Consider the following 26720-nt stretch of genomic DNA (forward strand, 5'->3'; position numbering starts at 1 on the left):
GGGTTCCTAGTGCTCCAAACTTGAAAGTAAATCAAAGGAAGCTGGAACGACTTTGATAGGGATCCAATGGATCATTCATCCAACGGCTGGGAAGGAAACCTTGTTGATCGCAAATAAGAAGATGCCTGAGATTACCAACAACTGCTTAGCTCAGTTGGTGAGCCGTGGTGCGCTTCATGCCCATACTCACCAAGAGGTCTCGAGTTCGAGTCTTTTGGTTGGTATCTTATCCCCTCCCTGGTTCGATCCCCCCTTTCTATCAAACTATATATGTAAAGCTCCCACATCGAAAAACAGCGAATCGAGTAAGGAAATGGCGCAAAGCTCTACAAAAAGCTTAGCAGGAAAGGATAAGATAACCACAAGGCCTGATGGAGTTTGAGAATCAAAGATTCAGACGAGATGTTGAGGAGTCCTGCCTTCTCGAGTTCTTCGCCTAAACACCTCGAAGACTCCGCTCACTATTATTACTCTACTTGTTTTTCATTTATTTTGTTACTTTCAGGCTGAATTTGGTGCGCGCTTATGTATGGTTTTCTTTATGGAATGGGAATTAGGGATCTAGAAACTTTGGATTGAATGTGATGCAGGGGCGATAAGCATTCCAGTCTGTTCTTGGATCAACTATAGATTGACTCAGCAGCCTTCTAAAAGACCCAATGTTGAACACCTTATGGATAGAGATGGTGATTTATTAATTTTATATCTTCCCTTTCCCAGTATGAAGATTTACTTTATATTTCCCATCCCCACAATATTAGGTTTCCTATTTTCTTTCCTATTAGTTTGGAAATCAAACTCAAGCCTAATGGGTTTGTCATACCTTTTCTCTTCAAATGTTTTATTCCCATGGCAAGTCTTTTTTTTTTTTTTATTTCATTCATTTTCTTATTTCTACCATTCAATCATGAAGGCAAACACCGCCGTACAATCTCTTTTTCTTTTTTTCTTTTTTATTAAAACAGTAACTAGGATGATCAGGATCGCCTCCAGGGAGCAGGGAATTGCCAAGGCGCTGCCAGCCGTTGGGCTGTGCTGCACACATCTCTAGGTGTGCGGCACAGCTCAGCCGCTGGATGCCCCCTGGCGGCACCCTGGGCGCATGCCTCCCTAGAGACGAGCTCATCTCCAGTAACTTTCTACCACAAAAGAGTACATTTAAGGGTCCATTATAACAAATTTTTTTTTTGAAAAGGGTTTTGTGCATGGTGCAAGATCATGTCTTCCACTATTGGATAAAGTGAGGGGTCATGTATTATACATGATCATGTCTATCCAACGGTTGAAAACATGACTGTACGTACACCATGCAAAGGATTTGTCCATACCCTAGGCACAATGTAAGCGCATGCCGACATGAATTCCACTATATCTTCTACAAAGTGAGCAACAGAAGTAGTTATTACAGTTATAGACTTTTGATCTCAACAATGTCTGGAGCTCAATATACTCCAAAATTGTTACTTTTATTAGTATCTATTTACGTTTTTTTATGGTAAATCTGTATTAGAACAGTTACAACTACATCAATCATCAAAAAATGAAAGGTATATCTTTATATATACCTTTGACTCTAATGGCACATGTATGTATTTCGAGTGTCAATTCTCGATTTCTACTCTAATTGCCTCTGCAAGTAAAATTTGCGAGTCCGAAGATAGAGGAAGAAAGCGAGGAGAGTCCCTAGAGAGCAAATAAAACCCCAAATGATGAAAGTTTTCCTATAGCATCCAACCCCCATACATTTCCCATGTCCCTGATATCTAGCTCTTTGGTAAAGAGTGGCTGCCATGTAACCGAATAGGAACGAACCTATCGGGATATTAGCGACAACAACGTTGTGATTCACACTGAAATTCTTTGTCCCAAATAACTCCGCCGTCATAGAAACAGCAATGGAAGAAATTGCACCAGTAGAGACTCCGATAATGGCAGTACTGATGTATAGGGAGATATTAGTAGTGTTGAGAAGTAAGAAGAATGCTCCAGCCGTTGGAACCATCAGTATTACTATACATGTTACTCCTGAAACCATGTACCTACTCCTAAAACAACAACAGTACGTGTTCGGAAATAACAACGCAGCATAATGGCAATTTGCCAAAAAAAAAAAAGCACACACACACACACAAGACAATGATTTACGTGGGATCCAGATCCACTATTTCTATGAAGAAAATATAAAACCTCTCTCATACCCCCTCATCTGTCAAAGAGATGACCACTATGTATACATACAATATAGAGAAAACCCTAATCCACGAAAATACAAAAATGCCCCCCCCCCCCCTAAAAAAAAAAAGTCCACCTGATCTGATTCAAGGGGACGAAATTTTACTGCTACACTAGTAGCAGGAACATCCTGCTTCAAGGTTGGCAACCAAGGAAACGGGATCTTAAAAGGGTATTTTAGAAAATAATAAAACCTATGAGGATATTTGTGAACCTAAAGGGGAAGTGAATTATTCCATTTGCTTGGCTGCTAGCAGCAAAATTTTTTCCGATTCAAAGTACAAATCAATATAGGGAAAATAATATATTAAATTGAAGATATAGAACGAGTAAGTAATATCTTCGAAGGCGGCGAAACAGCCCACCAAAGTAGCAACAATACTTTCTGGATTAAAACGGAGGAGATAAGGCTTCACCAATAATGAACAGTAATAAATTAAAATTAAGCATTTAAAGAAAACGACAAAAGAATACATAGAAAGAGGACTTACTTTGAGAAAAAGTAGTTGAAGAGAGATGGCATGAGACGGCCAAAGAACCCAAAAGAAGAAGACAATGAGACCAAAGAAGTCGCATTTGAGTGGCCTCTAGATTCAGCTATTTGACCAAGGTTGTTCAAATACACAAGCCCAAGTGTTGCACCAAACATATAAACAAAGAAATATAACCAGAAGTCTAACTTTTGAACCATTAACTTCACTCCAATCTCTTCTTTAACTTTAATAATCTCAATATCTTTTTCAACTACAACTCCTTCTTTTTCTTTGATGTCAATCTCTATTCTATCTGAAACACCAACTTCATTTACTGAAAGATCATAAATTCTTCTCTCCCTCATACTATTAGTCCACCACAATTTTTCCTTCAAAACCACTCTTACCCAATTGATCAAAGGAATCATTAATGGAGCAGCTAGAAGAACACCCATGCCACTAACATGAACCCACGGCGAAAAATCGGTGGAAATCTTTTCGATGCTGCCAAACATAGCATAGATTCCGGTAGCTATTGTTATAATAAAAATTACAATGAACCCACCTTTTATATACTTCACTTTCTCCACTTCAACCTCTCTAAGAAGAGGTGCGGTAAGAATAGAGACTCCTAAGGGTACCATTGAATTAAGAAGAAGGTACCCTTGTGCCCTTCTGGTGGAAGAAGGGAAGAACCATTCTACAATATTAGTATAAATCTTTGCTGATAAGTTAGCATAGCTTGTTGATAACCCTAATGTAACTTGCCTATTTGATGGGAAGTTTCGAGTTGACATAACATAACAAACCGTATTGATCCAACAAATGCTGTTTCCAGCTAGAATAGTTAGAAAGAAGAATTGCCAATAAGATAGAGAAGAGATTTTGTTGATAAGGAAAAGGAATTGGATTCCATAACCAATCATTCCTAGAATGGAACCAATTAAAAGGACTAACCAGAGAGGTAAATAATTTGTAGCAATGCCAGATAACCAACCAAAAAGCTTTCCAGCATCAGAAGCAAAAGCAAGATTATTGAGTTGAACTTGAGAGATTGAGAGAAGCTGCTTAAGTTGAGATGAGTAAGCTGGGAAATCTGTGTTTGTTCCACTGATGGATTGAAGCCAAATGATACCCACCAAGCTTAGCCATTGAGTTGTGGTTGGTGGAGGCATTACCAGTCTGGAAGTGATTTCAAGATTTCAACTTTTTGGGTTTTCCAATTCCCAAGTGTGTTTTGAAAATTGCTGCCTCTATGGTTTTATAGAGGGTGTAAGCATGTCTGTGTATGTATGAGAGAGAGAGAGAGAGAGATATTTGGAAATGAATCATTTTTTTTTTTTTTGGTAAAAGGGAATGATGATTCATGAAGAGTAGGAATTGTGGTGGTGAAGAAAATGTGGTTCCTTGTTGGCCACTACCAGATACAAGCATTTATGTTTGGGAGCTTCACTTTTTAGCCATATCGGTTACAATTTACATTATAGCCTGGGCCCCAGGGCTATTACGTGTCAGATATTCACATTAATACTGTCGCACTGCCGACCTATAGGAAATTGGAGAAGAAAATAATCTACTTGTTTCAAAAGGAATATCAAAAAACTTTTTTTTCTTTGGGTAAAAAGGAATATCAAAAACTGTGTGTGGACTTTGCGGGAGCAAAGGATCTTAATGTGTACAGGGAAGTGCTGACGTGATGCATAGGTAGAGTGACGCAGTAGCAATCCCAAGCTGCAGCCATATTTTATTGGGCTCCGCCACATTCTACTTAGATAAAAATAGGTGATGCATTGTTAGCTTATTCAAAGTCCCATCAACTTGTTATGTGAAGTTTGATTTCGGTCCAGAAAGTGTTATGGTAATTTTTCGAAGAGCAGTTTCGCCTTCGAAACACGTCAGAATGGTAAAAAAATGTATATATGCATCAACACCTAAAGAGCTTGTCAAGAGCTTGGTTTTGATATGTGTTTCGATCCATTTCGATTCAGGTCCGAACCAAGTGGTTTTCAAGGAAAACATTTATTTACTTTATGGGGTTAGGGTTTTTCTATATAATGTTATTATTTCTTTTAGAGATGGGTAAGAGAGGATTTTATATTTCAATTCATAGATTAGTGAATTTGTACTAACGCTTAACCATGGACATAGCCTTCCTTCTTGGGGATGAACCCACCCCACCTAAATCCCCGTTAAAACGGAGTCTAAGAAACTATTGTTTGGAAGTACCTTTCGATGGTCTACCACCACGCACACCATCAGACTTGGAATGCTGAACAACCCGGTTCATAGTCTCCAACTCTTGAATACTGATATGACTTTTTCTTGTTGCCCGTTGAGAAGTAGATGCCCGAAAGACTTATTCCATCGGACTTGGAATGAAAGAACAATTCGATCCACAGCCTCCAACTCTTGAACATGATAACTTCTTCTTGTAGCCCCCATTGAGGAGTAGATGCCCGAAGGACCTCTTCCAGGTTCAGCCGCCAACAGACGATGAGTGGGCCATGTTGCCGTACTGCTCCTTTCTAGTCTTCCTGGCTTGTCGCGGATTAAACCAAGGGTTCAACACTACATTGGAATCTTTGCTAATGTAATGCAGGATCGACGGAGAAGAAGGTGGGTGATTCTTCTAGATCATCGGGGTAAGCTCTTCTAGGCTTGATAAGAACTCTTCAAGGTTCGTTAATGGAGGTTATCTCCATGAGAGAGACAAGGTCTTCAATCCAATAATCAATTCAATAATTCCATTCCATCTCAAAGTTGACGAATTACATAGCATTGAGTCCACGGGATTGCAATCCACTAATTTAGGAAATAAGAAGATAATGGAAAGTATAATATAGTAATAGCTATAATGGAAAGTATAATATAGCATAATGGAGAATATAATAAGTGGTAATATCTTTATAAAATAGGAAACCAAGGCTGACGAGCTGCTGCTCCACCAGTGTGTCAACGCTTGGACAGCCTCACTTGGACCCTCTTGGAGCGCCGGAGCTGCTTGGGGTGGCTCTGGCGTGCCTCCACTTGGTCCTCTATAGTCGTTGCTGCATCATTCCCCCCAGGTTGAAAAGAATTTGCCCTCGAATTCGGGGATTCGAAGAGTCGCCCAAGTAAGTTGTCAAGTGGCGCACATTGAACACATCGTGGGTGCGCATATGTGATGGAAGCTTCAGGCGGTAGGCGTTGTCGTTGAGGCGTTCCAGCACCTCCAAAGGCCCAATCTTGCGATCATTAAGCTTCCCATAGCTGCCTGCGGGTTGCTGCTCCGGAGGGAGGAAAGCCCATACATAGTCACCGGGATGGAAGATCACTTCTCGACGCCGCTTATCAACTTGCTGCTTGTAGGCGGCGGTGTTGGACTCCAGCTTGTGGTGCACTTCTTCATGGATACGACGCAGCTGGTCCGCTATTTCTTCGACCTGTACAAGGGGCTTGGCTGGAAATGGAATAGGCGCCAAATCCAATGCTATGATAGGTTGGCGCCCGTACACGATCATGAAAGGACTAAGCCAAGTGGACCGGTTGACAGAACAGTTGAACGCAAATTTGCCCAATGATAAACGATGCTCCCATGAGCGTGGATTATCTTCAATCAAACTGCGCAAGATATTCCCCAAAGAACGGTTAACAACCTCCGTTTGCCCGTCGGTTTGGGGGTGGAACACTGAACTAAACTGCAAAGATGTTCCAATAAGCTTCCACAATTGCCGCCAGAAATGGCTGAGGAATTTAGTATCCCTGTTAGATGTGATGGTGCGTGGTAAACCATGAATCTTATAAACTTCTCGAAAGAAAAGATCTGCAATACGGGAGGCATCCATTGTTTTCCGACAAGGAATAAAATGGGCCATTTTCGAGAATCGGTCAACCACAACAAACACCAAGTCCATGCCCCGCTGAGAACTAGGTAAACCAAGCACAAAATCCATAGAGATGTCCTCCCAAGGGGCCTTGGGAATCGGCAGTGGCAAATACAAACCGGCATTGGTTGCTTGCCCCTTCGAAGTCTGGCACACCTGGCATCGTTGCACAAAACGCTGCACATCTCTTGTCATATTAGGCCAAAAATATCGTGACGCCAGCAACTGCAAGGTCTTGTCACGGCCAAAATGTCCTTCATTATGAGCATTTGCAATGATTTTCAAGCGAAGGGAGCAGTCCGGTATGCACAACCGAGTACCCTTGAATAAAAATCCATCCACAAAATTATAGACCGTACCACCTGTAACCTGTGCCTCATCCACAAATCTGGAGAAATAGAGGTCATCTTTATAAAGTTTGCGAAAAGAATCGAACCCCAAAGTGGTCGTGTGCATTGTGGAAAGGAGGCTGCGTTTCCGGCTAAGGGTGTCCGCTAATTGGTTTTGAGAACCAGCCTTGTGTTTGATGTGGAAGGTGAACTCCTGTAGGAACTCAGCCCACTTAGCACGCCTAGAATTGAGCTTGTGCTGGCCTGCAAGGTGCTTCAATGCTTCGTGATCAGTGTAGAGAACAAATTCTAGATGCAGCAGGTAGGAACACCAATGCTCAAGAGTGCGCACAAGAGCATAGAATTCCAGATCATAAGTACTGTAGCGCAACTTAGCACCACTGAGTTTTTCACTAAAAAATGCAACAGGACGCCCACCTTGACTAAGAACTGCACCGATACCTATACCCGAAGCATCACAATGAACTTCAAACACAAGATCAAAATTCGGTAGGGCAAGTAATGGGGCTGCAGTAAGCTTTTCCTTCAAGAGATCAAAACTCTACTGGGCTGCATCGGTCCACTCAAACACCCCCTTTTTCATGCAAGCAGTCAATGGGGCAGCAATAGAACTAAAATGAGCAATAAAGCGGCGATAAAAAGATGCAAGCCCATGGAAACTACGAACATAAAAAATAGAAGTGGTTGTAGGCCAGTCCTTGATCACCTGAATTTTTGCATCATCTACCATAATACCTTCACCAGAAATAATAAATCTCAAAAATAAAATATTGGGTACCATAAAATAACACTTCTCGGCTGCCGCAAATAAACAATCGTTCCGTAAGACAGATAAAATGGCCGTCAGGTGCTGCATATGCTGCTCAATTGTCTTACTAAAAATTAGTATATCGTCAAAATAAATCACTGCAAAATGCCCCAAAAATGGCTTCAAGATTTGGGTCATAAATCTCATAAATGTAGAAGGGGCATTGGATAGCCCGAAGGGCATAACCAGCCATTCAAGTAAACCATCACGCGTCTTAAACACAATCTTCCACTCATCCCCAAAACTAATCCGGATCTGGTGATACCCACTCTTTAAATCCAACTTCGAAAAAATGGTAGCACCTGTGAGTTGGTCTAGGAGATCGTCAAGGCGGGGGATAGGGAAACGGTACTTGACAGTGATTTTATTGATTGCCCTGCGATCCACACACATTCTCCAAGTGCCATTTTTTTAAGGCATTAACAGGGCAGGCACCGCACACGGCCTAAGGCTTTCATGAATGAAACCTTGACTCATCAACTCAGTTACCTGGTGGTGCAACTCCGCATGCTCAGCCGGACTCATCCGGCAATGAGGTAAATTCGGCAGTGGTGCACCAGGGATCAAATCGATCTGATGTTGGATGTCCCGCATGGGGGGAAGACCGATAGGCAGGTCAGTAGGAAAAACATCATGAAACTCAGCTAGTAGGGGATTCACCCTGTCAGGAATAGTGGGAGTGTTCCCTTCCGCTGATTTATGCAATAAAACATATACTACATCCACATCAGTCATATCACTGCATAGGTCTCTCAGTGTAAGTAAATTTTCCAAACCCAAATCAGCCATTGAAGTCTTGATTGGGTCCTTGGATGGGGCTAACACCATCTTCTTGCCATTATAAATAAAAGAATAAGTATTCCTGTAACCATCATGCAAGGTCTTACGGTCAAACTGCCAAGGGCGACCAAGAATAATATGGCTAGCATCCATAGGGAGAACGGTCACACCAAATCTTATCAAAATAGGTAGAAGCAATGGAAAGCATCACAAGGCAGCATTTCGATACTGTTACCTCTATACCCTTTTTCAGCCATGTCATTTTGTAGGGGTGGGGATGATCTTGCTGCTCTAGCTGCAACTTATTGACTACTGCCTCTGAAATCACATTCTCGCACCACCCTAAGTCAATTATTAACTGACACACCTTGCTTGCGACTGTGCAAGCCCAATGAAAAATATTGTTGCGGAGCCAGTGATCGCCTTGGTCATGTCGTGGAGTGAGAAAAATCTTCCTTATCATGAAGAATTCACCAACATCTACGTGGAGCACTTCCTCCCCTTCGAGAACTCCCCCGAGCTATCATAAAGCGGGTCATCAAAATGGTTGCCAACATTGCCATCGCCATAGTCATCAAGGTCAATCTCCAGTAGCAACCCCTTTCCAGCCGGCCTATTTTGACTGCGTGGCAGTTAGTAGCACGGTGACCCAACTCACCACATGCGTAGCACCGAGTAGTAGAGGATGGTTGCTGCGCAGGGAGAGAGGGGGGTGTTGCCCGAGTAGGCTGTATAGCCGTTGGTGTTGCAGCAGGTTGGGGCATTTTGGACACGGCTTGGGCCGCTACTGTGGAGCGAAACAAAGGGTTGTAGGCACCCACACCCTTGGTTGCAAAACGTGGGTTGGATGCGGTGGAGGGCTGCTTCCTTTGTTGCGATTTCTCAACCTTGGCTGCACGCTGATGTGCATCACCCAGATCCCAGATGTCAAGAACCTCTAGAACCTCCTGAATTTGGGGTTGCAGACCACCTAGATATTTACTAACCAGCATGTCTTCCGACTCCCCAGTGTTGTTGCGAGTCAATAGCTCATTGAACTCGCTGGTATACTCGTCCACAGTGCAGTTGCCTTGACATAAGTTCTAGTATCGCTAATACAACTCTCTCTTGTACTGATTAGGGAGCAAATGTTTGAAGTTTCTCCTCTAATCGACGCCATTGGGTAATAGGAGCCTTCCCTTCACTTCACTGTGGCCGGTCTGCTTTTCACGGCACCACCACGCAATGGCCTTGCCATGCAATCGCATCACTATAAGGCCCACGCACTTGTTCTCTGGAACTTCGTGGTGTTCAAATACTTCGTTGACGATAGATAACCAATCCACCACTTCGTCAGGTGTTTCCTTACCTGTGAAATCTGGTATATCACCCTTCAACTTGCGATTCCAGTCCGGTTCCCGCTCCGGTTGGGGCTGCAAAGGCCGCAAGGGTCGTGCTTGGGGACCCCGGCCCTTACCACGCACATGGCGAAGATCTTCAGATGAAGATGAGTGAATGCCATCAGCCTCTTCGATGTCGTCGCCGAACTCCTCGACGTCGCTGGTGCTTTGAGACGCGGTGCGCAATCGCTCCAACTCGCGGGTCAACTCTGCTACTTGGCGCCGAAGCAACGCTGCCTCTGCCCGGGCATCATCGTCTCGCGCTTGTACATCTTCCACCCGAGCTGTGCGACCACCAAGATTCTTCGGTGCCATGAAATAACATTGCTTCTCGCCGGCTTTGATACCAAATAATGCAGGATCGACGGAGAGGAAGGTGGGTGATTCTTCTAGATCACCGGGGTAAGCTCTTCTAGGCTTGATAAGAACTCTTCAAGGTTCGTTAATGGAGGTTATCTCCATGAGAGAGACAAGGTCTTCAATCTAATAATCAATTCAATAATTCCATTCCATCTCAAAGTTGACGAATTACATAACATTGAGTCCACGGGATTGCAATCCACTAATTTAAGAAATAAGATAATGGAAAGTATAATATAGTAATAGCTATAATGGAAAGTATAATATAGCATAATGGAAAATATAATAAGTGATAATATCTTTATAAAATAGGAAACCAAGGCTGACGAGCTGCTGCTCCATCAGTGTGTCAACGCTTGGACAGCCTCACTTGGACCCTCTTGGAGGGCCGAAGCTGCTTGGGGTGCTTTGGCGTGCCTCCACCTGGTCCTCTATAGTCGTTGCTGCATCATAATGACGTTATGCCATGCATGAAGGCTTATGGCCGGGCACTCTCAGCCACTCAATGAAGTGGGGTACCCGTTGTGTTGGCGGTCAAGAGCATTAGCATTCCTTTGTTCGTGACCGCCAACAAAGGAATGCTAATGCTCCTGACCGCTAACACAAGTGTAATGTGTTCTTTGTGGGGGATTTTGGGAGGCGGGATTTCAATCTTTCATGGGGTGAGGCGGTCATTTTGCTCTCTCTGTGTATGGGTGTGGGTGTGGATGGTACACCAATTCAGATCGTCTATGGCGTAACTGTCCGTAACGGCCTGTGCAGCACAGATTGCATCACACGTGCAATGACTGTCTTACCCCTACTCAGGCAAGACGTTTGGGCAAGAGTAAGGTGGTCTTTGCACACGCAGCTCAGTCTATGCCATTCAGGCCGTTACGGGCAGCGCCGTAAAGGATCTGGATCCAATGGTACACTCTCCCACAAAGATCTTTCGTCTTATCAGTATCATCACATGATAAAATTTTGTAGAACGTCAAAAAAAAAAAAAAAAAAAAAACTCATCTTTTTCTTTTTATTTTGTTTTTGTACAATAGAAATTATCTTGATTAGGCAATGAAGCGACATTTTTCTATCAATTTCTAATTAGCATGAATTGCAGCTCATCCAAGGTTGGGAATGGACGTTTGGTCTATTTTAAGGGGCAATTTTCCCATATGATACGTGAAGTCTCAAACTCTTTTTCTATCACTTTCAAATAAGTAAATGAATTTGTATTTTTCTGAATGAAATCCATGCTTGAATGTGGGCCTCGGGTCAATTCCATCAAAGTATTGAATGCTAGGTGAATCATGGAACAATTCGTCTTGATTTGGATGAAATTTTGCGTTACCCGGGTTGCAGGAACTTTTCTGCTACCGGGCTCACAATCAAAGAAATGGAATCCTAAAAGGTATTTTGAAAAATAGTAAAATTTACGGGACCTACTCTCCTTCAGCCGTGGCGGGAGTTGGAGGATCCAACCCAGAAGAAACATGGGGGGTTTTGGTCATTTCATAGGGGGGCCACCTATGAAATAACCTAAACACCCCTATTTTTGCTAGCTTGGATCCTCCAGCTCTCGCTACGGCTGGAGGAGAGCCGAATACAAATTTAGGAGGGTATTTGTGAACCCAAATGGGAAGTGAAATATTTCATTTCTTTGACGGCTATCCCAAGTAGCACGAAAGTTCTTGCAAACGGGGTAGCAACAAAAATTTTTGCCCTTGATCTACTTTTAACTATTTAAGAAGGAACCGTTTACTGTAATGGATGGTGACCTCCTTTGTAGCTTATCTGAACAGTTGATGCATAGAACCAATGAATGTTAAGGTTCAGACATTTTTTTTTTTGCTAACCTAACTAAAAGACTGCCCAAGCCCCAAGGGGATTTAACTCAAAAAATTATCCTCTCCAATTCCTTAAAGTATGGACCGTTAAATGCAGCAACTGCCAGGTGTCGACATCTCCATGGAATTGGATAAGATACTTTACTCACACACATTGTGTGGGGTAGGGATGACTGATAATTAAGGAGAGGGGGATACGCACACGGGTCCTTATCGCCCCCAGTACTGGGGGTATTGGATAATATTGAGATCTTCTCAAACTAGGAAACTTGTTTCATATTTTATGTGACATATTTTATGTAATCTCTTGATTCTGTGTAATCTATTGTAATCCTCTCCTATTAGGATACTCCACCACATGTGATATCACTTTCCTATTCTATTTGTAACACATTAGCTAGGGCTGTACATGTATTTATATTCACTCTCATTGAGAGATACAATCAAGGATAATTCACTATTCCTAACATGGTATCAAGAGCCACAATCTCCAACGAGCTCGATCCTCTTCTCTCTTCTCTGAATTTTTTTTTTCGGTCCTAGCCCTCTCTTTCTCCTCACGGTTCTTCAGCCATGGCAACCGGTGAGGGGACCATCACCACAGCTTCCCCTTCTCTTTCTTCTTCTTCCACCACCTCTCTTTCACACGCCCATCACTTTGTGTCTCTAAAATTAACTCCTCAGAACTATCTCTCTTGGAGGAAACAAATCACTGCCTATCTTACAGGGCAGCGACTGTTCTCCTATGTGGACGGCTCCAACCCTTGCCCTACTGAACCCGATGCAGCCTCTAATTGGACTGCGCAAGATGCCGCCATCACCAGCCTTCTCTTTGCATCCCTCTCTGATGAGGTTCACCCTATTGTTCTCGTTAAGAATACATCTCTTGATATCTGGACTGCACTGCAAAATGCCTTTGGATTTGCCTCTTCCACATGCCTCATGGCCCTCAATATGAGCCTTCAAAATCTTCAACAGGGGGTCAAGGAAAGTGTCACTGCCTATCTCCAACGTGCCAAAATCATTGCTGATGAGCTTGCTGCGGCAGGGAAACCCCTTGCCCCTGCGGACTTCAACATCTATGTTCTGCGCTCTCTGGACACTGATCTGTAGGATGTTGTGCCCTCCATTCTTAATCGGTTGGAGCCACCCTCTTTTTCTGAATTAAGTGGACTGCTATTGAGCCATGAAAGCATTAGAGCATTTCAAAAATTGCGCATCACGGAGGTGCCTGTGTCTAGCCCGCCCTCTGCCAACACCGTCAATAGAACTGAGTCACCTACGGTCTCTACTGGCCGTGGCCCTGGCCGGGGTGGCCGTGGATACCGTGGCCATGGGGGACGCTTCTCTTATCAGCCTAGGGGGAACTTGTATTTTACCTATTGCCACCGTACGAATCACACCGCATCCTTTTGCTATTATCGTAACCCTACGCCTTCCCCTTACTCGCAGCCCAATACCCAATATTTTCCCACACAACCTTCCCCATCACCGGCAGCCCATTACACCACACCGCCCCTCCTCCTCACCCCTTCTTACCCTTCCCCATACCACCTGTCCACTGCCTTGACCTGGTATCCGGATACCAGTGCTACACATCATGTGATGCCGGATCTCCAGCCTCTATCATCCTACGATCACTATAATGGTTCCGATCAACTCCATGTTGGCAATGGTAAGGGCCTTTCCATTTTACATATTGGTCACACCACATTACCCTGTTTTTCTTCTTCACGTTCCTTTGATTTAAACATGTTCCTGATATTTCTAAGTCTCTTTTATCTGTTCAGAAGTTTACACGTGATAATAACGTATTTTTTGAATTTTACCCTGGCTATTTTCTTGTCAAGGATCGCATCTCCAAGACAACGCTTCTCTCAGGACCAAGTAATGGTGGGCTATATACACTGTCGTCACATAATGCTTCTTCTCCTCAAGCCCTTGTTGCTGAACGTACCTCTTTAGATGGATGGCATCATCAGCTTGGCCATCCTCATGAGTCCCTTCTTCGTTTTATTTTGAAAGAAAATAATCTCCCGTGTCAGTCTACACGGTTGCAGTCTGTTTGCCCTGCTTGTCAATTGGGAAAGTCTAGTCGTTTGTCGTTACGTGAAACTCATTTCCGTAGCATTTTTCCGTTGGAATTAATTCATAGTGATATATGGGAACCTGCTCCCACAATTTCGTTTCAAGGTCATAAGTATTTTGTAATTTTCGTTGATGACAGTACTAATTTCATCTGGTTTTATCCATTATTAAATAAGTCTGATGTGTTTCATGTCTTTCAAAATTTTCAATCTCTTGTCGAAAGGCAATTCTCCAGGAAAATAAAAGCTATTCAAACAGATTGGGGTGGGGAATACCATTCCCTGCCTCAATATTTTCAACGCCTGGGAATTGCACATCGGGTCTCATGTCCACACACTCATGAACAGCAGGGGATTGTTGAGAGACGCCACCGTCACATAGTTGAGACTGGCCTCTCTCTTCTTGCCCATTCTTCTGTTCCCCAGCACTATTGGAATTTTGCCTTTGACACTGCAGTGTTCCTAATTAATAGAATGCCTTCCAGAACTTCCAATAGGGTGACCCCATATCAGCTTCTTCATCATAGGTCCCTTGATTATTCTTTTTTACAGATTTTTGGTTGTCTCTGTTTTTCGTATCTCCGTCCATACAATCGTCACAAAATGGACTTCCGTTCCACTCCTTGTGTTTTTCTTGGGTATAGTCCCTCCCATGTGGGTTATCGGTGTCTTGACATTTCGTGTGATCGACTGTATATAGCACACCACGTTCGGTTTGATGAGAGGTCCTTTCCATTTATGTCAGCTTCTCCAAAACCATCATTGCCCTCTACTTCGATGCCTTCTACCTCCCCATGGGGATCTATGCCCACACGGGTTCCCCCTACACGACCAAATCCAGCCCCTCTCTTACCATTGCCGAAGCCATCTCCCCCTCCTTCCCCTTCACCTGTGGCCTCACCACAAGATCCGTTATCCACTCCTGATCGGTCCCCTTCCCTCTCTCCCCCTCAACCTACACGACCTCTTAGTGATTTTTACACGCATTTGCCTACCATCAACAATCCTCCTCCACCATCTCCTTATCCCCCCCCTCACCGTACCCACACCATGGCCCTTAGAAATCGATCCATTACTAGATCCCACCCTGAAGCCCTGACCGCTACCACCCCTCCCACTGAAGAACCAACCTGCTATTCCCAAGCTAAGAAATTCCCTGAGTGGCGACATGCCATGTCAAAGGAATTCAATTCTCTTCTCAAAAATGGTACTTTGTCACTTATTCCCCCCTCCCCTCATATTAATCTTGTTAGCTGCAAGTGGGTTTACAGGATCAAGCGCAAAGCAGACGGCAGTCTTGAACGCTATAAGGCCCGTTTGGTTGCCAAGGGCTTTCATCAACAGGAAGGCATTGACTACTCTGAAACTTTCAGCCCTGTTGTGAAGCCCACAACCATTCGGTCTATCTTTGCTCTTGCTGTATCACAAGGTTGGGCCCTCCGTCAACTGGAGGTGCAAAATGCAATCCTGCATGGAATGCTATCAGAGGAAATTTATATGGCCCAACCCCCAGGTTTTGAGTATCCCTCTCATCCAAACTATATTTACAAGCTTCACCGGTCTCTGTATGGGCTTAAGCAGGCCCCACGGGCATGGTTCCAACGCCTTTCCCAATATTTGATTAGTCTAGGCTTTGTCACTTCCAAGACCGATTCGTCGTTGTTCCTATATCGGTCAGGTTCGGTGATTATTTATTTGCTCATTTATGTGGATGATATTATTGTGACCAGTAACACTGCATCCCAGGTCACAACACTATTGCAACAGCTCGCGAATGAATTTTCTATTAAGGACCTTGGTCCTCTTCATTTTTTCCTTGGCATTGAGGCGATCCACCACTCAAAGGGGCTTTTATTATCACAATCACGGTATATTCGTGATCTGCTTCAACGTGCTGGTATGACTGAATGCAAACCGATATTGACACCTATGGCAGTTTCTTCATCCATCTCGGATTCAAGGGGTGCTCAATTTAATGATCCAAAGCGTTATCGCTCCATCGTAGGCGCGCTCCAGTACATTACACTCACACGCCCTGATGTGGCCTTTGCAGTTAACAGGGTGTGTCAGTTCATGCTCTCCTATAGAGCATCACTGTTCCATGGTAAAATGCATTTTGCGTTATCTTAAGCACACCAGCACACATGGTTTACTACTTGAGCGGCCTGCCAATCTTACACTACAGGCCTTTTCAGATGCTGATTGGGCAGGCAATGACTCGGACCACCGGTCCACTGGTGGGTATGCAATTTTTCTAGGACCCAACCTGATCTCATGGCAATCTCGGAAACAAAAAACCGTTGCTCGGTCATCTACTGAATCCGAATACAAAGCTCTCGTCGATGCAACGGCTGAATTGATTTGGTTGGAATCCTTGTTTCTGGAATCGGGCTTCCCGCTCCGTAGCTCTCCTATTTTATGGTGTGACAATATTGGAGCTACGTATCTTTCAGCCAATCCCGTGTTCCATGCACGCACCAAACACATCGAGATTGACTTCCATTTTGTGCGGGAACAGGTCGCTAATCGGCAACTTCAGGTGCAGTTTATTTCCACCACAGATCATATTGCAGATGCTCTTACAAAGGCCCTGTCGACAACTCGATTTCAGTTCTTGAGGGACAAGCTAAAGGTCCGCTCCGCAGGCCCTTCATCTTCAGGGGGCGTATTGAATAATATTGAGAGCTTCTCAAACTAGGAAACTTGTTTCATATTTTATGTAATCTCTTGTAATCCTCTCCTATTAGGATACTCCACCACATATGATGTCACTTTCCTATTCTATTTGTAACACATTAGCTAGGGCTGTACATGTATTTATATTCACTCTCATTGAGAGATACAATCAAGGATAATTCCCTATTCCTAACAGGGGGTGTTGTGCGCATCGTACGGCACAGCACCGCCCATGTGTGCACGGCGGTACTGCACTGCACGATGCACACAGCACCTCCCCCAGTACTGGGGGCGATAATTTTCCTACGCACACATGTGAGAGAGGTCGATCGACTGACCTCCCCTGACGTCTGCTCTTCAAACAGAAGCTTCAAGCCAGTGCGCTGGGCACTCAGTTGGCTGCCGATGCTAGCGTGACTTAAGCCATTACGTAGCTATACATAACAGACTGACCAAGTCTCCTTTAAACATGCGCGAATGATAACAGCAAATGTTTCGCAAAACATACAAGCAGGCATGCCCGGCCTGCGCCGTCCATGTTTGAAGAATGGAAAGCTTAGCATAAAAGCAGACCAACACTCTCTCTCCCTTTCACCGGTCCTAAAACCAAACAGGTATTGATCCCAAACCAGAGTGAAGAGAGTGGTGTGAACGATGGTGGAGTAGAACCAGAATGGTGGGCCTGCAGGTAGAAATTAAAGGTCAAGCAGATGCATCATTTGGAAGAGAGAGTGACACAGAAGACAACGAATTTCCGTGGTGTCAGATGTCAAAACAAAAAACATGCCCTGATATTTGTCAAGAAGTCTAGTGAACTCAAATGGGGTTCACTTTAATATGGCTCGACTTTTCCTTTTCTTTTTTCCTTTGGAAGGTTTGTGGTTTGTGGGCCATAAAACAAACTTTGAAGCTGAATTTGATGCGCGCATATGTATGGTTTCCTTTATGGAATGAGAATTAGGGATCCAGAAACTTTGGATTGAATGTGATGCGATGGGGATAAGCATTCCAGTCCCTTCTTCCATCAACTATAGGCTGACTCTGCAACTTTCTAGAAGACCCAATGTTGAGCACCGTATGGATAGGGATGGAGATTTAATTGTATATTTTCTCTTTCCCAATATAAAGATTTACTTTAATTAAATTTCCCATCCCCACAATATTAGGATTCCTATTTTCTTTCGTATTAGTTTGGAAACCAAACTCAAGTCTTACCATGTGGACATTTGCTTGAAAAGCAAAGTGAATCTGAGCCGCCAACCACAACTAGGAGAGAGACGATTGAGGGGTCTTCTCCCTATTTTCTTTATTTTTTTATTAGCTATTTTGTGTGCTATAGAGCCCTCTATCGATTAGGGTTACCTAGTTAGCCTTCTTTTATTTTATGATGTAGTTTTTAAATTAATCGTAGCCGTAGCATAGATTGTAATTAAGGCTTAAAAATTAGGTTATAGTTTCTAATAAAAATGTAAGAATTATGCACATTGAGAGGGTAAAAAATGAAATTGAATTAAGCTTATTCACCCATTGAGTTGTTTATCGAAACCTTGAAGTGTTCTACCTTGTAATCCTGAAAAGTTACATAACATCTTAGAAAAGTTGCAAATTTTCCCGTGTCCTTGAAGAGTCACATTAAACCCTTGAAGTGTGTTCTTGACTCTCCTGATCTGTAGCTTCTAATGAGGTTGCACTAGAATGCGATTCCATGGTGGTGACAATTTTAGTATATGTGAGAAGAATCTCTTTGTTCATGATACAAGACTGGATGCTCCTCCTCCCATACTTGTCGATTATTGAATGGAAAATTTCACATTGCTTTTGGGAAGCAATTTTGTAGCAGATTATATGGCGAAAGATGCAACAAAGCATGAATTGTCCTCTTCAATGGTGAATTTTCCAATGCATGTGAACAATGATCTTATGATGGATGTTCTTTCCAGGCCAAGATTCTGATCGTCTAGGTGATTTTATTGTTGTTTTGGTCTAGCCATCCCTACTGATGGTAATGTCGAAGGTGGGGATCCGAAATTCTTGACTAGCTAGTGTCTTTGTGAGTCTAGAATTTTTCCAATCGTATTCCTTTGTAAACTCTTTTTATCTTTTCTTAATACAAATGATATTTTAGAGAAAAAAAAAAAAAGATGGGGTCCTCTTGAACCAATATGGAGATCGTATCCGTTATTGTAACGCCCAAAACCAGATAAAGTTATAGTGCTGACCCTCATGGACCACCGTTAAAAAAACAGTTAAAATCTTTCAATTTTATTACTTATTATGTGCGAAAACTATAAACATACATCAGAGACATCAGAATACTACAACAGAAACTTTATAAGCATTTCATAAACTATGAAATTGTACTATATACATTGGCATCAACCATCATCATTGTAAAGTATCTGTCACTGTTGATATTTACAACAAAACAAAATCCTTCGACATTTACATCCCAATGTATTTTAAAAACACCAAATTATCTATCTCTACTCTCTGTCTCTGTCTCTACTCATCTACGTAATTGGAGGGGTCTACTCCCATCCCTTTTGCTCTCCTGACGCAGTCAGTGCAACGAAACTTGACATATGCATGCTCTGTAAAACAATAATAACTATGGGGGTGAGCTGACTAGAACATGAGAAAGAACACAATTCATCTCATGCTCATGAATGTAAACAATAATTTTATATTGTGCAAATCATACTATGATATTATACTATCATATCTATCAATCTGTAATACTATAGTTTTTTTTTGCTAAAGATCAGCAAAGTGTGTATTGATAATAAAAAGAAGTTACAAAGTAGAAGTCTGGAAAACTATTAAACAGCCTCTATCGAAGATCCGACCTATCACCTTCGGCATTGCCATCAACAATAGGCCTGACCCCGAAAAGAACTAAACTCATACATGGATTGAATCCCAAGACCTCTAAAGAGAGAATTAAGAAAATCTGTAACGAGGGCAACCAAGGGCATCCCACAAAATAGCTTGAGAAATGAAAGATGGTGAGTCCTACCAGGAATTAGAAATGTTCCCTTTTGCAGCAAAATTTGCTAAAGTATCTGCTATGACATTAGCTTCCCTATAGCAATGACAGATTCTCCATTCAATAGAAGAGAGGAATGGAGAAACTGACCACCAACGTTGCATTAACTTCCAAGGAAACTTGGTAGCGAAATTGCCGCAATAGCCGATGTCGAGTCACTTTCAATACTATAGTTGATTATACAACAAGTGGCATGCATGACACTCTACACAGTTAAAACATTATACATCTGTTATTCTCTTTCTATGACTTGCTTAATTTGTTATTCTATGTCTTGGGCTTTGTATGTTATCTGGGTGAACTTCCTCTTAGCTCTGTAAGGTTGAAGGAGGATACACTACTATGTACTATAGGGATCTGTGAGGATCCAGCTATGTCGTGGGCAATTTCAAAATATCGAAAGCTTCTTTCATGGAAATACTGCAAATCATCTTCTAGTCTTTTGTCCGGTTTAATAGTGCATTCTTTTTTAACTAGATGCTCTATCCATTTCCAGAGTTTCTTCTTCTAGTGTAAGTTGCAGTCTCCATGATGACTCGGAGCATTGCACAACAACTGCAAAGGAAACTTTGTGAAGACCACTCACCATGACTTTTATTTTGCACAACAACCATTACAACCAACTTGCACCCTACACTATCATTTTGTAAGTCATCATCCCCATAAAGACTACAACAACAGTCACACATACAATAGAGTTTGTTTGGTCATGGGTTCAGTCATGGGTTCACTTTAGGTGGTATTGCTTCTTCTGCTTCTTCTCTACTCCTTCAACTACAAAATTAAGAAATAAATGACATAAGAGATAGTAATTAAACATGGAATGAAAATGTTGTAAACATAAGTAATACCTCCATCTTTGTGGGACCCATAGTAATCACCAGTCATCCTCGTCAGACGAACTGGTCCGGCTTCCTCCAAGATGTTCGAACTCTAATAAGAGGAAGCCACAATAATAGTTTTCTTTGGTGATATGGTCCAGCCATGGATTTTGAAGAGTGTTTTGTAGATCCCATGCATCAAGGGTGGAATAGAGTAAGCATGCAGGGATTGTAGCTGGGCTAACATTATTCAGCTGGCACATGCGGAGCATCTGGTTCATCCATTCTTCGCAATGGTCATTTCGATCTTTGATCATGTGATGCTCCGAAACAGATAACACTTCAAAGGAGGGGGTATACTGGAAAGTGCGGTAAAAGTTAGGGTGGAGAAGGACAGAAGGGGGTCTATAGAACACAAGGTTAATGAATGAATCTGGATGAGACTCGAAGTGGGGAGTAAGGAATGTTAGCCAATATGTCGAAGATCCAAAGTAAGAGAGGAAAGTGCCAAAATGTTGCTGGTTTGGTTGGACAAGGCCTTCAGTGAGGCGGCCAAGGTAGTTTTAAGTATCATTAATATGAAATCCAATGGTGATCCTAAAGACTGATAGAAAATGCCAAAATAGGCAGAGATATTTCTTTTCAAAGATAAACTGCTTATCAATGATAAAGGGGGTAAGGAATGGGAAGTCTGGGTGGCAATGGAGGAAGTCATATTGGATTCCATTTTCGCGGATAACTAAACCTAGGATTTGATGGAAGGTAGTGAGACTATGACTTACAATGGCTTTGGTGGCAATGGTATTGTTGACATCGGCCGGTAGGAAGCGATGGAGTGTACAACAAGAAGCTGAAGAATTAGAGGATGATGGTCCTGAATGGGTAAGGGGAAAAGCCATTGCTTCTAAGCTTCAGTACATTCCTTTTGATCTACATATAATGAGAAAACAAAAAAAAAATGTGACTTTCTCTATTATAATTTGGTTACCCCTAGAGACCACCATGCTCAAGGATTTCAACCATACACCTAAGTGTTGAAACACCTTGCTGTTAGGTGTTACTATTATTCCTAATGCTGATTTATATGTTGTAACCTACTGGTTTTGATAAAGAGTGAACTATAGATGCATATTCATTTATAACAAAGAAAGTCCCATCTGTTCGTCTAATGATATTGCTAAATGTTGCGTGTGAAAACCTCTGATGCCCGGTTCGCCCACGGATGAGCCTGCAAAAACCAAGCGATGAGCACAAGAGAGCCGGTGTGGCTCCGGCCTAGGACTCTCCGATGCTCAAGTCAGGTCTCCAATGCAACAGCGTGACAGCTAGTAAAAAGCCAGCCGATCAATGGTGCTCCATACCTGGGTATTTATAGAGTGAGGAGGAGATGAGGCGGTTGGGAGAGTCCTTCTTTCGAAAGGTTCTCTCGCGTAGAGCGGAGTGGAGAGCTATTTTTGGGGTCGGACTCTTATTAAGGTAAGAGTCCATGTAGAGTGCGATTCTGTGTTACGCTGGGATCGTGGCTTGATCCTTATCCCGTGATTCTCGGGATGCGCTGACATGGCCTGGAGATCCCCGGTGGGGTGCTATGGCAGCTTCAGTGGAGGAGGGCTCGGCCTCGGAGGTCGGCCCAGGGGTCGGCAGAGGAGGTCGGCAAGGGAGGTCGGCCCGAGAGGTTGGTCTCGGCCGCAAGCTCGGCCAGGAGTCTATGGCTGACCTGTATGAGCTCGGCCTCAGCCATCGGCTAGCTCGCTCGAGTCTGGCTCTGTCAGGTGACTTATCGGAGATGGGGTCAGCCCGGTCTCCTGCTCGACCCAACTCGGTTCTCGGACTGAGGTCGGGTCGGCCATGTGGCAGCCTCTGATAGGAGGGGTGTTTTATGCCTCATCACAGACCCCCCCACTCATCAGGGGTCTGCTCGGCACTGATGAGTGAAGTTTCCTGGTCGGCTTGTCTGGAAGATTATTGCGGTCGAGCCGAGCTTATTTTTTGCCGTGGATTTGACGTTGCACGGTCTGACAGTTGGGTATCAGTGCCACGTCAGCAGAGTCATTATGGCAGGCTCGGGAATTCAAAACGTCCTTTGATCTGGGCCGTTGAACTATGCTGAGCTCTGGTCGGCCGTTGGATCAGTAAAACCCAAGGATTATAAATAGGCGACTCCTAACTATTCATTCCTTACTGCTCTAAGTTATTGACTTCTCGGCAAGTGTGGATTCTTCAGCTCTGTAGCGCTGGGTGTTTACTGGTTCATGATCAACTCGGCCTTTGTTCGTTCGCGCTCAGCTCATCCTTAGCTCTTCTTCAACCAGTAAGTCTTCTTCGCCCAGTATGTCAGTTGGTAGTATTCCTATGGGCGAGCTGTTCGCCGGGGAGGTAGAGGGCGCGAGTCCGAGCCGAGAGCTCCCCGCTCGTTCTCCCACCATAGACCTGTTGGGCTAGACCTCGGATGAGCCCGATGTAGTGGAACTTCGTCAGGCCGAGGTGGCTGAGCCTCCGTTACTCATGGAGTTTGACCACGTGGCCCACCCAATCGCCGCAGACCGAGCCGAGAACTCTGGGTCATCCTCGTCCGATGAGGAATCAAGTGAGGGAGATTCTTTCAACGTGGGGGTTGGCTCTGTCAGCTCGTCCGCTGACGCCCCCGAGCTAGAGGAAGGTAGTGTCGGCAACGTTCCCAGCACGATCACGGATGCCGACCTTGACTATCTGAGGATGACCTATGCCATCCCCGAGGACATTCAGCTCCGAGCTCCTAACCCCGGGGAGATGGCCTGCTTCATCAGGCCCGGCGAGGTGGCTTTGTACGAGACGCCCTTCAAGTACGCGTTCAGGCTCCCCGTCCTCGGCCTGGTGGACCAGATCTTGGACCACTTCCACCTATCTCCTGGTTAGCTGGTGTCAAACTCTTAGCTGGCCGTGTACGGATTCTACGCCTTATTCTGTGAGATGGGCCGAGGTGCGAGCATAGCGCTTTTCTCTCGGCTCTTCTTCTTGAAGAAGTCTCCCGAGAAAGGGTGGTACTATTTATGCCGCCGATCTGGGAAGAGTGCGGCTCTGGGCAGCCACAAATTTTTGGTCGGCACGCCGACCTTCAATAAGTATTGGAAGCCTTATTTTTTCTTCGCTTCCATTCCCAACAGCCCTCTCCGAACCGAGTGGAAGGAGATGAACTTGAACTACGTCAATAGGGTACTACCCCTGATCGAGAATGACATGACCTCGCTCGATCTGATCCCCCAGCGTCGGCCCTTCGATGTCCTCCAGCTTCAGGACGAGGGGTTTCTTCAGAGGTGGCATATGACCCCTGGTAGGAGCCCGAGCCGAGCCCGTCTCTGTTGTCCGAGCTGACCCCTTTACTTAGTCTTCTTTTCTTTTTCGACTTATTTTTGACGTTCTCGGTTTCTCTTGCAGTGGTTGGCCACATTCCCCCCTATAGGTACAGCTCGGCTAAGGGCCGAGACCCTCGCGGACCAAAGGAAGAAGAATGCAGAGAAGAAGTCCCAGGGCGAGTCCTCCAAGGCCCCCAAGGGCAAGGCCGTGATGCCGGGCCCATCGAACGCTATGGTCGGCCTTGAGGCCGAGAAGAGTACGGGTCCAGCGGGGTCTCCGAGGAAGGGGAAAGGCCGAAAAGGTGAGAGGAGCCCGCCGAAAGACATCAATCGTCAGAAGCTCTCGGTCAATCTGACGAGTGGTGGTCTTCCGCCCATGGCTTCACCCACCAACATCTCCCGATACGTCTTAGGGAGGGCCTCGGTCAGCAACATTCCTGTGAGGCCGACCTGGCGCCTCTTCCCAGGGGACTCGGCATTGACGTCGACCGCACACGCCAAAGAATGGCTGGATGTAGGTCGACTTCCAACCGACAAGGAGAAGCTTGAGGCGCTGTCTGACCCCGAGCTCCTCTTCACTCTGTTTCAGGATTTCAACATGGTAAGTTTCCTGGTCGGCTCTTGTGATTAGATATGATCTGTATAGTCTGTCTTGACTTTTGTTCTCATGCTTTTTTGTTGGGCTTCGCCAAGGCAGTGGAGACCATGCTTCGCTTTGAGCAGCTCCTGACCGAGAACCATTTCTTGGGCGTCCAATGCAAGAAGGCCTATCAAGACGCCCAGGATGCCATTTAGAGGCGTCGAGAGACCCAAGAGAAGCTCATTGCCGCTGAGACCGAAGTGGAGAGCTCTCAGGCCGAGGTGATCAGGCAGAGAGAGAAGGTCAGGGCTCTGTAGGCTCAGCTTGCCGAGGTGAGGGAGAAGGCCAAGGAAGATCTGGCCACGGCTCGGGACGAGGCGATCAACGACTATCTCCAATCGGAGGAGTACGCTGATGTGTGCCATGAGATCAGGAAGCCTCCCTACGCCGAAGGTTTCGAGGCAGGCCGAGCTGAGCTTTTGGCTGATATCAAGGCAACGTACCCTGATCTCGATCTCTCCCATTTTGATGATGACGCGACTACCTTTGTCGGGGAGTTGGGAGATGAGGAGGGAGCCGAGGTCACCCAGGCTCTGCCCCTTGAGGAACCTACTCAGGCTGACGTCTCCCCTCTTGACGCTAGACCAAAAGACCCTCCTATCGAGCCTACTGCCGTGGACACCACCGAGGTCGCCTCCAAGTCCAACGCCGAGGAGATCGAGATGTAATTTTTTTTTTTTTTTTTTTGGGGGCCGAACTGCCCATCTTGTAACCGTGCCGATCAGTCGGCTTATAATGAATGAAAAAATCTATTTTTGCCAGAATTTGTCCAAGTGTTTTAGCTCAGCGCTCTTAACCTTCTTTTCCTTGTGTGCTCTGTTATATTTGTGGCCGAACTGCCGAGTCGTTCCGCTAGCCGAGCTTAGGAACTTGTCTCCTTTTTACCCATGCTTCACGTGGTCGGCGGCTCGGTCATACCATGCCTGAGGTCAATGTGATCCTCACTTTGGTTGGTTAATTCGTCGTTCCCTTCGGTCCAATTGGACAAGCTATCTTATAAGCGGATGCGTGGCCGAGTAGCCTTCCTGGCCGAGCGTAATGCCTTAGCTTAGTTTTGAACTTTGTTAGGCTTGGCCAAAGGGGGAGTTTACTCTTGAGAGGTCGGCCAGGTCTATGAGAACCCATCTTACGACCTTGCTGCCGACCTATGATGGTCGGTCTTCGAGGTCGGCCAGGTCTATGAGGACTAGTCTTACGACTTGATTGCCGACCTATGAGGGTCGATCTTTGAGGTCGGCCAGGTCTATGAGGACCGGTCTTACGACTTGGCTGCCGACCTATGAGGGTCGGTCTTTGAGGTTGGCCAGGTCTATGAGGACCGGTCTTACGACTCGGGTGCTGACCTATGAGTGTCGGTCTTCGAGGTCGGCCAGGTCTATGAGGACCGATCTTACGACCTGGCTGTCGACCTATGAGGGTCGGTCTTTGAGGTCGGCCAGGTCTATGAGGACCGGTCTTACGACTTGGCTGCTGACCTATAAGGGTCAGTCTTTGAGGTCGGCCAGGTCTATGAGGACCGGTCTTACGACTTGGCTGCCGACCTATGAGGGTAGGTCTTTGAGGTCGACCGGGTCTATGAGGATCGGTCTTACGACTTTGATTTAGGAGCTTGCAAATACGTTAAGTGGGCGGAGAAAAGACTTTATTGAATCAAATGTCGGAGCTGAAGCCGAATACAAGCATGCTCAGTTATTGAAAAAACTTCTTCAAATTTTCCGAGTTCCAAGGTCTCGGTACCTTCTTGCCCCCCGGAGTCTGCAAGCGATATGTGCCAGGGCAAATTTGCTTGGAGACTATGTACGGGCCTTCCCAATTTGGTGCTAACTTTCCTTGTTGCCTCGGCTGGGATGCGCTGAGTTTTCTGAGAACAAGATCCCCTTGACGGAAGTGCCGCTCTTTTACTCTTGAGTCATAGTACTTTGCCGTCCTCTGTTGGTATGCCGCGTTCCGGAGTAGGGCATTTTCTCGAACTTCATCGAGGAAGTCAAGGTTGGCTCTCAGTCCATCTTCATAGGTCTTCTCATCGAAGTTGAGCACTCGGTACGAT

General features: G+C 44.7%; 1 protein-coding gene across 1 annotated transcript; it reads right to left on the reverse strand.

Annotated features, from left to right (window-relative positions):
• Positions 1 to 1605: 1605 nt before the first annotated feature.
• On the reverse strand, positions 1606 to 3910 carry LOC122656269 (protein NUCLEAR FUSION DEFECTIVE 4-like). Its single transcript, XM_043850749.1, has 2 exons — positions 2724 to 3910; positions 1606 to 2045 (listed from the first exon to the last, which is right to left on the reverse strand). The coding sequence occupies exons 1-2, from the start codon at positions 3878 to 3880 to the stop codon at positions 1616 to 1618; spliced, it is 1587 nt and encodes a 528-aa protein (XP_043706684.1). The 5' UTR covers positions 3881 to 3910; the 3' UTR covers positions 1606 to 1615.
• Between the last annotated feature and the right edge of the window lie 22810 nt (positions 3911 to 26720).

The sequence above is a fragment of the Telopea speciosissima genome, chromosome 3 (assembly GCF_018873765.1).
Source record: "Telopea speciosissima isolate NSW1024214 ecotype Mountain lineage chromosome 3, Tspe_v1, whole genome shotgun sequence".
NCBI lineage: Eukaryota > Viridiplantae > Streptophyta > Magnoliopsida > Proteales > Proteaceae > Telopea > Telopea speciosissima.